The sequence below is a fragment of the Symphalangus syndactylus genome, chromosome 7 (assembly GCF_028878055.3).
Source record: "Symphalangus syndactylus isolate Jambi chromosome 7, NHGRI_mSymSyn1-v2.1_pri, whole genome shotgun sequence".
Classification (NCBI taxonomy): Eukaryota; Metazoa; Chordata; class Mammalia; order Primates; family Hylobatidae; genus Symphalangus; species Symphalangus syndactylus.
In genome coordinates, this window is record NC_072429.2 from 122,535,548 (window position 1) to 122,552,360 (window position 16,813).

General features: G+C 45.6%; 1 protein-coding gene and 1 long non-coding RNA gene across 3 annotated transcripts in view; one reads left to right on the forward strand and one right to left on the reverse strand.

Moving 5' to 3' along the window:
• Positions 1-829: 829 nt before the first annotated feature.
• On the reverse strand, positions 830-1,781 carry LOC129486787 (uncharacterized). The gene is made up of 3 exons (XR_008659087.2): positions 1,585-1,781; positions 1,259-1,327; positions 830-850 (listed from the first exon to the last, which is right to left on the reverse strand). It is a non-coding gene; the product is annotated as an uncharacterized lncRNA (long non-coding RNA).
• A 158-nt stretch (positions 1,782-1,939) lies between these two features.
• FAM91A1 (family with sequence similarity 91 member A1) overlaps positions 1,940-16,813 on the forward strand; it is a 121,619-nt gene continuing 106,745 nt past the window's right edge. Inside the window, exons 1-2 of one of the 2 annotated variants that reach the window (XM_055287186.2) lie at positions 1,940-2,316; positions 15,545-15,638. In XM_055287186.2, the coding sequence (XP_055143161.2) occupies positions 2,308-2,316; positions 15,545-15,638 (103 nt within the window). In that variant the 5' untranslated portion in view covers positions 1,940-2,307. Of the gene's footprint in view, positions 2,317-15,544; positions 15,639-16,813 lie in introns of those variants that run through there. The other variant, XM_063642934.1, reaches the window with a different exon arrangement.

Consider the following 16,813-nt stretch of genomic DNA (forward strand, 5'->3'; position numbering starts at 1 on the left):
CAGGCGTTTTGCAAGTAAAGACTGCTTTTCAGGGAAGGACTTACTGCTAAGGGCCTTGAAATAACTAACTCACCTTGTGGGCTTAAATTTATCCTGGGATTAAAATATAATTTATGTGCATCTTTTCAGGAGCCTATCTTTGAGGTACCTCATACCTGTCTTGAGAATGGTGAGCACTGTTAGCCAACTGTAAACTGGAGTAATAATAGCAAACATTAGTATGCTTGCCACATGCCAGCTGCGGTTCTGAGTCTATCTTATTTAAGCTTAAAATCACTCTGAGGGTGTGAAGATGACGTTCATGGTTCCTGTTCTACAAAAGAGGATGGAGAGATTTGGTCACTTGCCAGTGGTAGACCCAGGATTTGCACCTGGGCTCTCAGACTCTAGAGCTTCGCCCCCGGATGGGACACTTGCTTCCCTGGCCTCTGTTGTGCAGCTGGTTTCCAGCCTGGGTACTGCATCTGGGTCTGGACGATTCTTGGTGGTGGGCTGTCCTGTGCACTGCAGGCTGTTTAACAGCATCCCGGGCCTCTGTTCACTAGATGCCAGGGCCACCGCCCCCAGCTGTGACAGCTCCAAATAATTCTAGACATTATCAAATATTCCCTAGGTAGGAAAATCACCTCTAATTGAGAACCATGTTATAAAGGATCCCCAATTCCTTATTACAGATCTTGGCTTCTTTTGGAAATAACTTAAGACACTTTCAGAGTGAACTCTTTTGCCCCAATACTTTATGACTTACAATTTGATAGGCTTGAAAGGTGGCTCTTAACTGCTTGTAGCTCCTCTTGGCCAGGACTTCATTGAAGGCAAGCTCATCAGTGCCCCAGCGGCCTTCCCCTGCCTCAAGGGTCAAATACAAACACTTTGAAAAAGGCTTTTGTGAAAAGACCGATTATACAGTGCTGTGACTAGGCCTCACAGGAAATTATAAACTATGCATTGAATAGAAGTCAAATGGACTAAGCACTTTCAGCTTCTAACCCACAAATGTATTTCACATACTTATTTATATTGTTTATACCATTCTTTGTTCCAAAACGGGTCTGATGTGGTCAACCCCAGAGTATAGGAATAGGAAGCATTCATTTAGATTCATGGGGACTATATATGTGATCTATAAAGATCTAAGCATATCTTTGTTTGTTTTTTCCCAAGTAACTCCTCTTTGCATGAAATAAACATTTGTTGAAAATAATGCTAATAAATTTAAAAAAAGAATTTGCAGAGACTGGCATGTCTGCACACATACATCATACAGATCTTTGGCATCCTGACCAGCTAGATCTTTGTCCACGTCATCTCCTTCGTTGCGATTAGCCTAGAAAAATTGACACATTGTTATTAACTTGCATTCCTGCTTGACCACAGAAAACAAACAAACAAAAAAAACAAAGTCCTGGAGAAAGAGGTGAGTTCTTTCTCAGCTCAGCTCAGCCTGGCAAGGAGGTAACACCTGCTCTTTGCTGCCATCTTTTGGGCACAACGGGTAAACAGAGTAGCTTCCGTGGCAACACTTGGTTTTGCCTTTTTTTTTTTTTTTTGTAGAAACCAGAGTCACCCACAAACCCCATTGACCTCTGAGCAGACAGAGTGTGATCTCTGGTTTTCCCTAGAGTGAGTCCCCTCCTCGTTTCAAAATATCAGATTTCACCACTCAAGGTCCCAGTCCTAAAGAACCCTGAGAGCTGGTCATGGAAGTCTAACTTGAGCCCTTTGTGGTGGGTAGAATTCTAAGATGACCCAGTGATCCATATCCTTGTATAATCCCCTTCCCTTGAGTGTGGGTGAGAGCTATGAATGTGAGGAGATGCTACTCCTGTGATTGTGTTATATTCAATGGCAAAGGGGAATTTTGCAGATATAATTCAGGTCTCCAATCAGCTGAGTTCACCAAAAGGGAGATTATCTTTGGCTGGCCTGACCCAAATGAGTGAGCTCTTCTTAAAAGGTCAGACATGGAAGAAGTCAAAGGAGATGAACTGCTGCTGGACTGGAAGAAACCAAACAGCCATGTGGTGCACTGCCTTGGGGGACTGTGTGGAAGGGAGCTGCTGGTGGTCTCTAGGAGCTGATAGTAGCTTCTGATCAACAGCAAGAAAATGGGGACATCAAACACAGCCATAAGGACATGAATTCTGCCAACAATTAATGAGCTTGGAAGAAGACTCTGAGCCTCAGATGAGATGGCAGCCCTAGCCGACACCTTGATTTCAGCCTGTTGAGAACCTGACCAAAGGACTCTGCGAACCCAAATATTACTCAGCTGGATCTCCAAGATACTACTTGGACTCCTGACCCATGGAAATTGTGAGATGATAGATCTATGTTGTTTTGAGATGCTAAGTTTGTGGCGATTTGTTATGCAGCAAGAGAAAACTTAAACACCCTTCTTGCTGCAGTGGAAGCCTCTCTCTTCTGTTCTCTGCTGTCAGTGTATCCCATTGGGAGAAACAAAACAGAGAAAATGCACAGAGCTCATAAAGATGGGTGTGTCCATGAGAACACAGATGCGTCTGTCTAGAGGTCTCGGGGGGCTGTGTCCCAGCAGGGCCAATTCTGAAAGCCCTGATGTCCTGGCTGAGTTTCTGGTTGTAGTCCTTACAGGCCCAGGATCCAGTGAATCCTGGAAGTAATTGTAGAGTTGTGTTGTGGAAGCGGCCCTGCTTGGGATCAGATGGTCTGGTTCTTGCTTCTGGGCTGTCTTTACTGGCTGCATGAACCTGGGCAGGTTACCCACCCTCCCATGGCCTACATTTCCTCACTGGCAAAATGACAAAGTGATGCTTAATGAGCTGATTCATTTACAAAAAGGGATTGTAAACTGCAGATGACTAGGCAGATTGTTTATATGGAAGTAACTGCAATTGAATATAATTTCACCAGAGCTGGGCTGATGGAGCATGGGTTTATAATCCCTTAATAACATTTTTAATGTAAGAAAGAAATGTTTATCTACATTACCCTTTTTCATCATGGTGCCATGTTGCCAAAGATTCTTTCCGACTCTTACCTGTAGCAGGGACACCAGGATTTTTTTTAGGTTTCCACTTGTATCACCTTTGACATCTGATTTGAGGCTCCTATCAAATACTTCAAAGGAAGTAAACAAGGAGGGAAGAAAGAAGATGATTTAGTTTCCCAGAGGTATTTTGAAAGAAATATACTTTATCCAAAGCCAGGATGAAAAGTCACTTACGCCTTTGGTAGGCCTCTTTAATGGCGATGATTTCCTAGGGAAGGTAATTTACAAAAAAAATCAATACTGCAAGGAGGGATTAATCAATAACGGACACAGAGACATACAGAGAGAAGAGGCAGGAGACCATGTCTGGACACAGGGTGCCTTCAAGACTTCCCCTTAAGATAGTCATCCCTATAGATCCAGGGCACACACCGGGAGCGAGTCCCTGGAGATGTGAAGGGCCCCCCCACCCCCCCACCCCACCCACCTCTGCAAACATCTCAAACACCCAAGTGACAAATGCATGCATTCTCCTTCTTTAAACGTGAGAAGTTTACAGCTAGGCTAACACCTTCTTTCACCACCTCCTCGCCTGGTCTCACTCTCTCTTCCCCACTCAGGTAACCCATGTTAGAAGTTCAATGCGTATCAGAAAGATACACAGATTTTTTTTTTTTTGCATTTGTGTATATATGTGCTACTGAAAACAGAATTGTATAGGTGTCATGTGTTTAGCAGGTGGAATACTGTACCTATCATTCTTTGACTTAGTTTTTCTCTCAATATTAATATCCCGGAGATCCAGCTATGCTTGTACATGGATAGTCACCTAGAGTTTTTTAAAGGGACACAAAATATTCCATACTACAATAAGCTATGGTTTACTTAGCCAACCTCCTATTGATGGAGGCTTAGGCCCTTTCCAAGTTTTCTCTCCTTCAAACAAGGCTTCATTCAGTAACAGACTGGCTGCGTGCAGGAGTGCTAGTTTCTCTCGAGGGTGTGTTCGTGGAGAAACTGCTTTATATTTCAATGTTTGGTGCCAAGGGGTGCACCTCAGGAGCTGCCTCAGTTTACACTTGAACCAACAGCATGTAAGAGCAGGCTTCCTGCTCCCCCCGCCCCCCACCACCAAGCTGGTTAAAATGAAAGTCAGTAGGTGGTGATTGGGAGAAGGTGGTGATGGGGAGAAAGTGGTGGGCAGCCTCACTGCTGTGCTCCTGGGTGGGAGGGAGGGGCAGGCCAGGTGCTGGGGGAGGCTGTTCACTTGTGTTTGTGCAGCTCCCTCCCTTTTCTCCTTCCAAGCAGCAACCAGGATCTGTCTGAACCTGGCACCCGCTCTCTGCAGGTTTTTCTTCTCATCCCATCAGATCTATTTGATTGCTAGAGAGGCCTTGCTTATTGGTTGAAGCCAGGACCTTAAAGAAACTAGGCTGAGGAAGAAAAAGCTATGGTCACATAAGATTGGAAAAATATATATGAATATATTTTTTGAGACGAAGTCTCGCTCTGTTGCTCAGGCTGGAGTGCAGTGGCACAATCTCTGCTCACTGCAACCTCCGCCTCCCGGGTTCAAGCCATCCTCCTGCCTCAGCCTCTCAGGTAGCTGGGATTACAGATGCATGGTGCCACACCTGGCTAATTTTTGTATTTTTATAAAGATGGGGTTTCATCATGTTGGCCAAGCTGGTCTCAAACTCCGCCTGACCTCAAGTGATCCACCTGCCTTGGCCTCCCAAAGTGCTAAGATTACAGGCGTGAACCACTGTACCTGGCCTGAAAAATATTATTAAAATTAACCTTTTCACAAAGGCAGGTGCTGACCGCCCTGGTGTTGGCTGCCTCCCCGCTGGGACCTTGGTGTTTCTGGGAAGGGTGGATGCTGAGTGGGGGAAGTTGTGTGCCTCTTGGCCTCAACTCACACTCCCGGGGGGCCTGTGCTAACCCTCCTCCAAAGCACCATCCCAACCTGAGACTCCTTGAAATGGAGGATTTTTATTATCTTGTGGGGAGAAAAGAAGTCCAGGGATGCTCCAGAAAAGGTTTGCAGCTGTAGCCTGGACCCTGGCGGCACTTCGGGAAAAGAGGCTGAGCAGCGTGAACAGGGCCCAGCACCCATGGGCAGCAAGCCACCCAGGCGCCGAGGCAAGAGATCGAGGACACGAGCTGCTCCAGTATAATAAAATATAAAACAAGAATAGTCATACCAGAAATAGATTTTAGATATGATTAAATATGAATCCCATTAATCATTAGTTGGTAGTAATTACTCTTTATCCCAATATTATAATAATCCCTGCTCTATAATCATAACCTAGGAAAAACCAGGCCATACAGGGATAGGAGCTGAGGGGACATAGTGAGGTGTGACCAGAAGACAAGAGTGCGAGCCTTCTGTTATGCCTGGACAGGGCCACCAGAGGGCTCCTTGATCTAGCGGTGATGCCAGCATCTGGGAAGATGCCCGTTGCCAGGCGGACCGTGGTCTAGCGGTAGCAAAAGGTGTCAAGGAAAAACACCCGCTACTTAGCAGACCGGGAAAGGGAGTCTCCTTTTCCCCGGGGGAGTTTAGAGAAGACTCTGCTCCTCCACCTCTTGTGGAGGGCCTGACACCAGTCAGGCTTTCCCGCAGTTATCCGGAGGCCTAACCGTCTCCCTGTGATGCTGTGCTTCAGTGGTCACGCTCCTAGTTTGCCTTCATGTTCCATCCTGTACACCTGGGTCTGCCTTATAGCTAGGAGTAGTAAATTAGTGAAAGTACTAATAGTCTCTGATATGTAGAAATAATGGCGTAAGCTGTCTTTCTCTTTGTCTTCTCTCTCTCTCTGCCTTGGCTGCCAGGCAGGGAAGGGCCCCCTGTCTAGTGGACACGTGACCCACGTGACCTTACCTATCACTGGAGAAGACTCACATTCTTTACCCTGCCCCTTTTGCTTTGTATACAATAAATAACAGCACAGCCAGACATTTGGGGCCACTACCGGTCTCCGTACATTGGTGGTAGTGGTCCCCCGGGCCCAGCTGCCTTTTCTTTTATCTCTTTGTCTTGTGTCTTTATTTCTACACTCTCTCATTGCCGCACACAGGGAGAGACCCACCGACCCTGTGGGGCTGGTCCCTACAAGCACCCAGGCCTTCTCCAGCCATTTTTGTGTCAGGACACTGTTTGCATTTTGCCTGCTGTCTGCTCCAATCTCTGCTTCTATTTCCTGCTGAGAGGCCTCAAGAATGTTGGGCTCTTCTGGCATTTTCCTTGCTGGGCTGCCCCATTCTGCTGTCATGCGTGGTTGCTCAAGAGGGAGGGGTCTCTCCTATGAATTATTTGTGGACCCTCTTGACTCTTGATGAGTCCCTTGGTTCTCCTGGCTTCTGGAGCCAGAGACAAATAGTTCTCAATGGGGCTTCAACAAATGCTCTCTTCAGCCCCTGCAAAGGTGGCATGTGCCCGAGGGACATCCCTCTGTCTGATGACAGAAGGACACACAATCCTTCAGGGTAGTACTGGCAACCACTGGGGTGTTCAGTGGCATCCCCCAGCACCACTCACCTCTCTTCCTCATTACAGTCTCTTTTGTACCCTATGCTAGTTGACCGCCATGGCCCAGGCAGTGGCACAGACATGCTTGGGCTGCTTGTTGATTTTTCATGTCGGAAGAGCCGCAAAGTCAGGCTGGGTGGGGGAAAGTAGAATTGTGCCTCCTGCATATAAAGCATCAGTTTAGAAAAGCAGAAGCTCGCTGGACACAGCTCTTCTGAAAGATCTATCCTGTCAAAGGGCAGCAACACCAAGACTGACCTCTGGAAGACTGGAAGAGATGTCCTCCCACATGGACCAAGCACACACATTTCTCCCCAGACACCTGCTTACTCCATGGATAGAATGCTGGGAAGTAGGGTCCCTTCTGGGGGCTGCAACTATCTATACTGGGTGTATGATGCTCCCTTGCGGGCTCAGCTGGGACTGACCTTATTGGTCCTCGTGCACAGGACCTCAATGAGCACAGACTCATCTGTGCCCAGACCCTTCATAGCCTTCTGCAGCTGCCGGGCGGTGTACTCGCTGGGGCGGTCCAGAAGGGCCAATGCTGTCTTCTTGAAGTTTCCACTCAGCTCACTCTTGAGTACTTCCTCCAGCTCCTGCCGGAAGACAGTGAGAGATCTGCTGGAAATGGCCCAGAAGGAGAGGGGCAGGTGTCTGCTTGCACTATTGCAAGTGGTCGTGGTTGAAAATAAAGGTGCTGTGGACATGAATTCTGCCAACCTGCAACCTGCTGAGAACATGCAACCTGCTCTCAGCTGCCCATCCACCTTTCCCCAGGGCTGGCAGAGAGGCAGAGAGGAGCTCCCTGCTCAGGGCTGGAGACCTCACCGATGAATCACAATAACAACAGTATCTGCGGAACATTTGAGAGCTCAGAGAGCTTTTTCAGCCAGTCTTCAAGATCGCTGAAAAACCTTCAAGATCTGTTGAACCTGATAAGATGAAGAATTTTCCCCAAATATTCAGCTAGGAAGGACTGAAATAAAGGGCTGTTATCTCTAGGACCGGAGAATTTGTCATCCAAATTGGGATGCTTTTCAGTGTGAAAGGGGGCACTATTAGCAATTGCAGAGGACAACAGGAATAAAGGGGATTGTCATGGGAAGAACGACAGTCTGTATCGTCACTTCAGTTGTCTCGCTAAATCCTGGAAGGGACACACGTGAGGAAGAATGCAGATATGTAGAAGGGGAGGTACATGGAATTCTTACTGGCATCTGTTTTTTTCTTTTTTTGAGACAGGGTCTCACTTTGTCACCCAGGCTGGAGTGCAGTGGTGCAATCATGGCTCACTGCAGCCTCAACCTCCTGGGCTCAGATGATCCTCCCATCTCAGCCTCCCAAGTAGCTGGGACTACAGGTACACACCGCCATGCTCTGCTAATTTTTAAATTTTTTTTGTGTAGAGATGGGGTTTTGCAATGTTGTCCAGGCTAATCTCAAACTCCTAGGCTCAAGTGATCCTCCCACCTCAGCCTCCCAAAGTGCTGGGATTATAGGCATGAGCCACCACAACTCCCAGCCTGCCACCTATCCTGTCAAGCACCTGTCTTCCTCTTTTCTTTGAGCACCCCCTTTTCACAAGAGAACTAACTACCTTCTCCCTGTCTCCCTCTGACAATGTGGTTTAACAGGAGAAATGGTCAAGGATGGGCATCAGCCTACCTGGAATAGTTAATGCCCAAACTTAAACCAAAGACCTTCACGTAGAGTGACAGCCTAGGATGGCTCAGTTTGGAGACCCACAGACAAGCTGGCATTTCAAGGACACGAACAATAGCACAGGGTGGGCAGCTCCCCAGCAGTGTGGCATGGTGGCAAAGAACACAGTCACAGTAGCTTTGTGACCTTGGAAATGTACTTAATCCCACCAACTGTCAGTTTTCAGCTCTAGAAAATGGAGACAGTGCAAGACTGACCTCACAGGGTTGTTGGGAGAATTAAATGTGACAATCCTTGTCAATACTGAGCATAGTGCCTGGCACATTTTAAATGGTCAGCAAATGCTTATCATTAATCTCCCGTGCTGAAAAAAATGTTCTAAGAGGAGGCACATCAACTATTTTTTCAAATGAAGCTCTGAGCTCTTGGCCTGGGAGAAAAACCTGGAATATTTTTGTCCAAAGCCCTGGGATCTGCAGTCCTACAAGGGGGCTGTAATATGCCTCCACCCCACAGTGGCTGCTCCAGCCAATACTGCATCTTGTGAAGGCAGGTCTGTGGTCAGTACTCTATGGTGTGGATTCATCTAAAAATTGGAAATCTATTTTCAGGCCAGGTGGGCATTATATACAGCCGCAGAGAAGAAAAATCCCAGCTTCCCACTCTTACAAACCACAGGCATAAAAACAAATCCTTGTGTGCTTACATTCTGTCTGGACAGAGTAGCAGGCTCAGGATAGCTCAGCTCTACTCCTGGTTTTCCTGCTAACTCTGTGTTACCATGGGATTGTTATTCTCTTTGGAGGTCAACTGACACGGGGCTGAGATTGGATCATATCTAACATCTTCTAGCTTTGCGATGTTGGGATTCTAGATTATCTCTTTGGCAGTCTCAGTTCTCTGAAACACAGCTGAGAACCAGAAAGTAAGCAAATGATGTATCACAAAGTTTTGTGCTAGAACATGCCCATTTAAGTTTTAACAGGGCCCCTAGGCTTTCACTTTAAACCCATTTACTCTTCTTTAGACTAAAGACTAAATATTAAGAAGCATTGTATCCGACTTTTCTTCTTTCTCTTTCTCTCTTTCTTTCTTTCTTTCTTTCTTTCTTTCTTTCTTTCTTTCTTTCTTTCTCTTTCTTTCTTTCTTTCTTTTCTTTCCTTCCTTCCTTCTTCTTTCTTCCCTTCTTCCTCTCTTTCTTTCTCTCTTTCATTCTTTCTTTTTCTTTCCTTCCTTCCCTTCTTTCCCTTCCTCCACTCCTCCCTTTCCCTCTTTTTCTTTTCTTTTCTTTCTTTCCTTTCCACAGGGTCTCTCTCTGTCACCCAGGCTGGAGTGCAGTGGTGCAACCATGGCTCACTGAGGCCTCAACTTCTTGGGCTTAAGCAACCCTCCAGCCTCAGCCTCCTGAGTAGCAGGGACTACAGGCATGCACCACCATGCCCAGCTAATTTTTTATTTTTGGTAGAGATGAAGGTCTCAACTGGTCTCAAACTCTTGGGCTCAAGCTATCCTCCTGCTTTGGCCTCCTAAAGTGTTGGGATTACAGGCGTGAGCCACCTCGCCTGGACTGACTTTTCATATTGGTAGGGTGAATGTGTCTTGGGAGGCTGCTGGAGTTAGGGATGTTGACAGGCATAAAAATTTAGCTTCAGGCCAGGCACGGTGGCTCACGCCTGTAATCCTGGCACTTTGGGAGGCTGATGTGGGCAGATCACTAGGTCAGGAGTTCAAGACTAGTCTGACCAAAATTAAATTACAAAAATTTTAGTAAAAACACAAAAATTAGCTGGGCATGGTGGCACGCGGCAGTAATCCCAGCTACTCAGGAGGCTGAGGCAGGAGAATTGCTTGAACCCTGGAGGCAGAGGTTGCAGTGAGCCAAGATTATGTCACTACAAAAAAAAAAAAAAACCGAAAACCAAAACACACACACACACACATTCAGCTTCATGCATTCAATTAAATGCAATTGAACTGAAGATGCACTTATTTTCATCAAAAATTACATTGACAAGCCTAATAGTGAGAGAAGCAGAAAAAGCACAAAAGCACAGCCATTTGGGCCATTTAGTGTATACGCAAATAGCTCTACTTATGGCACTGGGTCCTCCAGGAATGGATACTGTTCTTGAAGTCAGAAGACTTGGATGTGAGTCCTGGTTCTCTCTTTTTTTTTTTTTTAGGTGTGTGATTTTGTAAAATGGGAACGATCATAGCTATCATAGCTTTCCTGTATTGGTACATGCTGATTCTCCCAGCAAACTGAGAAGGGAGCTAAGTTATCATCTTCTTTCTATCCATGAAAAGACCAAGGCCTGAAGCAATTGTTATCTCTTCAATATCAAATAAATAGGAAAACCCATCTTCATCTTTCATACATACAGTGATTGAAATGGTAAAAGTTTGATAAATATAAATGAGAATACAGCATAATAATTGATATTCATTTTGCATGATAATTCTAATGACATTAAGAAAAGGTTAAGTTGTGTTCATTATATATTAATAAAGAAATAAGAAAGCCTAATGACACTTGAAGACTTCTCTATATGACATTATTTTCAACAATAAAAAGAATGAAAGAAAAGAAAGAAAATGTAAAGAAAAATAGGTGTTGATAGCTTAATAAAATGGAGGGTTTTTTTGATAGTTTTCTGTAACAATCACTTATGAAAAATTCCTGTATAAAGACCCACTTGTGGAAACTGATCTTCAAATTACTGATCTATCTACATATGTACAGTTAATCCCAATTAAGTGAAAAAAAGACTAGGGTCTTAATAGAAAAATGAAGTCAATTTAAGAAATGAGTTTAAGAGTATTGATTTTACAGGCTATTGAGTTAACAAAGCAATTTCAGTTTTTCTGAACTCCATTAATGCTTTTAAGTGGTTATTTCAGTTTTCCTCCTGAGCTGACTCAATAAAGCTATAAAGATATTCTGCGTGGCCGTGGGGACATGAGGAAGCCGAGACGGCTGAGGCCATGGCTGGGTGCACGCTTGCTGACCACCCCTGGAATCACCTTGCCGTACGTTGCCTTGTACTTTTGCTTGATTTGTTGCCTCTCATCTGATGTCCTGCCCGATAAGATTTCAATGATGGCTGCTTCATTCGTTCCTAAAATGCAGGAGAAACAAACAAAGCCACAGTGAACAAGAAACAAGATGGAAGTTTATTTTAGTCCAGGGTGAGGCAGCCAGGACTCACAGCTTAAAGGTGGTTGGAGGTGTCTATGGAACCCAATGGACCCTTAGCTTTGATGCCTTGTGCTGAAAACTGTATTCTTTTCACTCACTTAGACAAATAGCCATTGAGGCCTCATAGCACATGGCACAAAGTGCTAGGCATTGTGGTGGAAAGAGGAACGAGTATGGCCAGTTCCTTAATTTTATTCCTAGGGAAATGAAAACATATGTCCACCCAACAATTGCATGTGAATGTTCATAGCAGCATTACTCATAATAGATCAAACGTGGAAGCAACCCCAGTGTTCATTACCTGAAGATAAATAAACAAAATGTGGGGTATCCATACAATGGAATGTTATTCGGCCAGAAAAAGTAATAAATTACTGATAGATGTTATAACACGGATGAACCTTGAGAACATTATGCTAAGTGAAAGAAGTCAATCATAGCAGATCACATGTTATATAATTCCATTCATATGAAAGTCCAGAACAGGAGAATATACAGAGGCTGGAAGTATACTAGTGGCTGGGGGTGGGTGGGCTGCCTAGCGGGATGGTAGCTGGAGTCCAGGGCTGCTTTTTGAAGTGATGAAAATGTTCTAAAATCGACTATGGTGGTGGTTGCACGTATCCGTGAGTATAATAAAAACTGTTGAATTGAATACTTTAAATGGGTGAATTATATGGTGCATGAATTATATCTCAATAAAAATGTTTTAAAAAACAACAAGGAAAAAGATGGCCTGTTCCTTGGCCTCTGGGTGCTTACAATTGCATGAACAAGATTAAGATATAGGCTGAAACTGTTACAATATTAACCCCACCCATACATTTGTTCATCTCAGGAGAGAAGTCTTGATTGAAACCATGAAGGGAGGTTGCCCCTTTTAACTCCTATTACCTTTAAATTATGCTATTTTTTAAAAGATTTTTTGCCCCCTGATGCTCAAAGTAATACAAGCTCATGGCAGCAATTTGATCAGTACTGAAAACTATAGTGAATAAGAAACAAGGGGAGAATATCCTTGTTTGAACCAGGAACTAGGATCGGAAAGATGAACCAGGTATTTCCAGTGTGGGAATGAGAAAGACTGTTTTACCATCAAACCCCACATTAGATTTATTCAGGCTGGATTCAAATCATGGCTCTACCCTGTACCGACTGCATGACATTGGGCAAGTGATTTTTCTTGCCAAGTCTCAGTTTTCCCACCTCTAAGATGGGGGTAACACTATACAAGGCTATTGTGAGAATGAAATGCGACAATCCAAGTGTGGGTCCAGTCCACGGTGGTCCTGAGAGTGCACGTGGGAAACCCGGGACACCCGGGGATGTAAATGACCACACGCCTGGCACTGCCTCACATCCATGCAGGGTGTGCACAGGGACCAGCCTCCATGAACTGCTCACCCCAGTGATCGAGCTCGGTGGGATCAAGGCACAGCAGTCAGCAATCATTGGAGCTGGAGGAAACGTTAGAGACTATCTAGTCCAAACTCTTATTTACAGATAGGGAAGCTGAGGCACAACGCAGCGCCTCTTCTCAGTTCCTGCATGTACCTGACTCTTCTGCAGCATTTGAATTCTGCAGTCGGGAATTATTATTTTTTTCTGAGACAGGGTCTGGCTATGTCAGCCAGGCTAGAGCGCAGTGACATGATCACTGCAACCTCCACCTCCTGGGTTCAAACAATTCTCCTGCCTCAGCCTCCCAAGTAGCTGGGATTATAGGCACCCACCACCACGCCCGGCTAATTTTTGTATTTTTAGTAGAGATGGAGTTTCACCATGTTGGTCAGGCTGGTCTCAAACTCCTGGCCTCAGGTGATCCGCCTGCCTCAGCCTCTCAAAGTGCTAGGATCACAGGCATGAGCCACCACACCCGGCCTGCGGTTGACAATTCTTTGCGTGAAACACCTTCCTAGATGGCTTTGTATCTCCTTTCCTGGTCCTTCCTTTCTCCTCTCCATCACCTCCCTCTCAGCGTTCTTGATTGGCCTTTATTCTTCCACTGGCTTTTTAAACTCGGTTTTCAGTTCTCTCTACTGGAGTCACTCCTTTCCCAGGCGACTTTCGCCGTTTTACTGATGACTCCAAGATCAGCGCCTCTAACCCTAATCTTTCCTCTGAGTTCAGATCTTATTTCCAGCTGCCTGTAGTCAACTTCCCACGGATCTCCCAAGGCATTTCAACTTCCACTGTAGCTTAAACCAAACTCATTTTGTCTGTCCTCAAATCCACTCTTCATCCTGTTCCTTTGTCTCAGCGCATGGCATCACCTGGATTAGAGAAAATCCAAAGTCACCTTTGAGGGCCCACCTGTCTTTTTTACTCTCAAATACTACCAAGTCCTGCCTGTCTCACCTATGAGACAACTCTTTCACCTGTTCCTCTTCTTCATTCCTACTGTCACTGGCTAACAGGCCCTAAGCGTTTTTAGCCCTCTCCCTGATACCAGGCTCTGATCTCTGCAGTCCACCCTGGGAATCTCGCAAGTGTTCATTTCACACCATACTTTAAATACCTTTAGTGATCCCTCTTGACTCCTAGAATTACATCAGAATCCCTTATGGTGGCATCGAGACTTCTTGTAGTTCGGTGTCATGCTACTCTTCTAGATCCATCTCTGCACACAGCAGCCCAAGGCTTACTCACCTAATCTCAGCCACACTTGTTAAGTTTCTGCTTCCTCTGTTTTGGCACAGCACGCTGTTTATGTGTATATTTCTAGGATCATTGCAGTGATTATCCAAGACTGCAGTACTGACATTCTGAGCCCGACACCTGGGCTCTAGGGAGTAGCCACTAAATGGCAGTGTGTGCTGTTACGGTGCCACTCGCTGTCTTGCCCTGGTTGGTGGGTGGACCTAGATGGTGGCTGCTACCCAGCTGAGCCATCAGGATCCTGAAGGAACAAGGTCGTGTAAATGCATTTTGATGCATTTTGATGGAAGGGTTGAGAGTGGGAAAAATCTAGGCCATGGGGATGGGAAGTGAATGGAGGGAACCTGGCTGGAGATGGGGAAGAGAAAAAAAGGGAGCCCTGGCAAAAAAATGTGAGCTGTTTAACCCTCCCTCCAGCACCAGCTGCTCCAGCACCAGCCCTCAAGTCAGCTTTGGAAAGACAGAGAGGGGACTTGGAAAGACAGGCCTGAGCAGGGGTCCGATGTGACAGCTCTGTTCCAAACCTTTGGGTCCTTGAACCGTTCACTTAATCTCAAAGAGTATTTTCACCTCTACAGCTCTGGGTACATTTAGCTGTTTGGTTCCAATTGGAGAAACAGAATTCTAGGAGGAGCTCACTTGCAAAAGTAGCAGGAGTGAGTTGCCTGGTGCTGGCTTGGTTTTAACACTGGGATTCACGTTGTCCTGCTTCATTTCCTGCTGGAGCTTCGCCTCCATCATGGGTATCCAATTACTCATTCTATGACACTATTATGTTTTTTTAAAAAAAATTCTGAGTGTCAGAAATCTCACTTCAAAAGGGATTAAAGGGATTTCTTTTTCTTGTAAATATCTCTTGAACCTGCCCCTTTCTTTCCATTCAGGCTACTCCTGTTCCAGATGAGGGCCTCGGCCTCTCAGGCCTGGATCCTGGCAGGTGCCAAGCCTGGAAGGAGCCTTTCTGCCCGCAGGAGGCCCACTCACTGTACTGGGCCAGCCAGGAAGCTGGGGCTCATGCCTGGCTCTCCCTTTTCCCTCACCCCACATTCAGTCAGACTAAGGCCTCTCCATTCCACCTCCTTAGTGCCTCTCAGATGCACCCATTTCTCTCCATCCTCATCTCCACCCCATCGCTCAGTAGAACTACAGATACCGCCCACATGCAGGTTCCTCTGTTGCTCTCACTTTTTCCAATTGGCATTCACTGCCTCCAGAACAACCGTTCTGAAGTACAGGTTGGCCTGCTCACCCCTCTGCTTTAAACCTTTCAGTATAGGCCCTCTCAAATGCAGAATGAGGCTTCAACTCTGCAGGGGGGCCTACGGGGCCTTTTGGCCTCTCAAAGTCTCATCCTCCTACCTGTCCTCTCCCACGCTACTTTCCACCCACTTTGTAGATGATTTACAGCTCCTAGAACAAACACACTTTCTTTCTCGCCTCTGGGTCTTTGCATGGGCTGTTCCCCTCATCTGGAACACACCAATCCTCACCTCCACTCCTACTTCTCCTTCAGGTCTCAGCTCCCTGCACACTCCTGGACAGACGAGGCATCTCACCCTCTGTGTCTCTCATGCTGCCTGCTCTTCTTGTTTCTGCCAGGACACACGGTAAGTTCCATGGGAGCAGAGTGTTTTGTTCACCACGATATTCCCACAGAAGGCTGTCAGTATTTATCAGATGGCTTGCTGAATGAACGGATGCTTAAACATGTGCACATACGAATGAATGAATGCATGGATGGATGAATGAATGAATGAATGGACAAATGAGGAAGTTTGCATGTCATCATGACAGAACCTTGTCTCTGAAGTGGTGTAAGTTGTATGTGATATTCAGATGGGTCTGTGTAGCGAGGTCCAATAGAAATCCTCCATACTCTGATGCCACATGCAGCCCACAACTGGATAATCAGGAAAATGAAATTAATATTACAAATAATAGTGTTTTTTAGATGTTCTTTCTGGGAATGCTTTAAAAAAAAAGAGAGAGACCAACCCAAATGCCCATCAATGATAGACTGGATAAAGAAAATGTGACACATACACACCATGGAATACTATGCAGCCATAAAAAAGAATGAGTACATGTCCTTTGCAGAGACATGGATGAAGCTGGAAATCATTATTCTCAGCAAACTAACACAGGAACAGAAAATCAAACACTGCATGTTCTCACTCATAAGTGGGAGTTGAACAATGAGAACACATGGACACAGGGAGGGGAACATCAGACACCAGGGCCTGTTAGGGGGTCGGGGCAAGGGGAGGGATAGCATTAGGAGAAATACCTAATGTAGATAATGGGTTGATGGGTGCAGCAAACCACCATGGCATATGTATACCTATGTAGCAAACCTGAACATTCTGCACATGTATCCCAGAACTTAAAGTATAATAATAATAATAAAAAAACCTAATAAAAGTCTATGAAATTTTAAAGCTAAAAAAAAAAAAAGGCGAGAAACCAGATTGCAAAACAGTCCTGAGATGGCCCAGCAACAACCTGGACGTCGGGGGATGCCATGAAAACAACACTGGATTTCCCCCAAGTCCTTTGAGTCCAGGTCTCAGGTTGATCTGGGGGGTGTTTCTACTACCCAGTCACTGAACAGTGACCTCACTTGACATTTCACAATATGTGTATCGTATAAGCAGTGCCGCTGAATGACTTCCTGTAAATACTTACAACGGTTTGAGGCACCCGGGCCAGTCCCCAGTGGTTCTGGGAAAGGCTTTTTTAAAAATGAGAAAAGAAGGAGCCACACGCTGGACACTGTAATTTC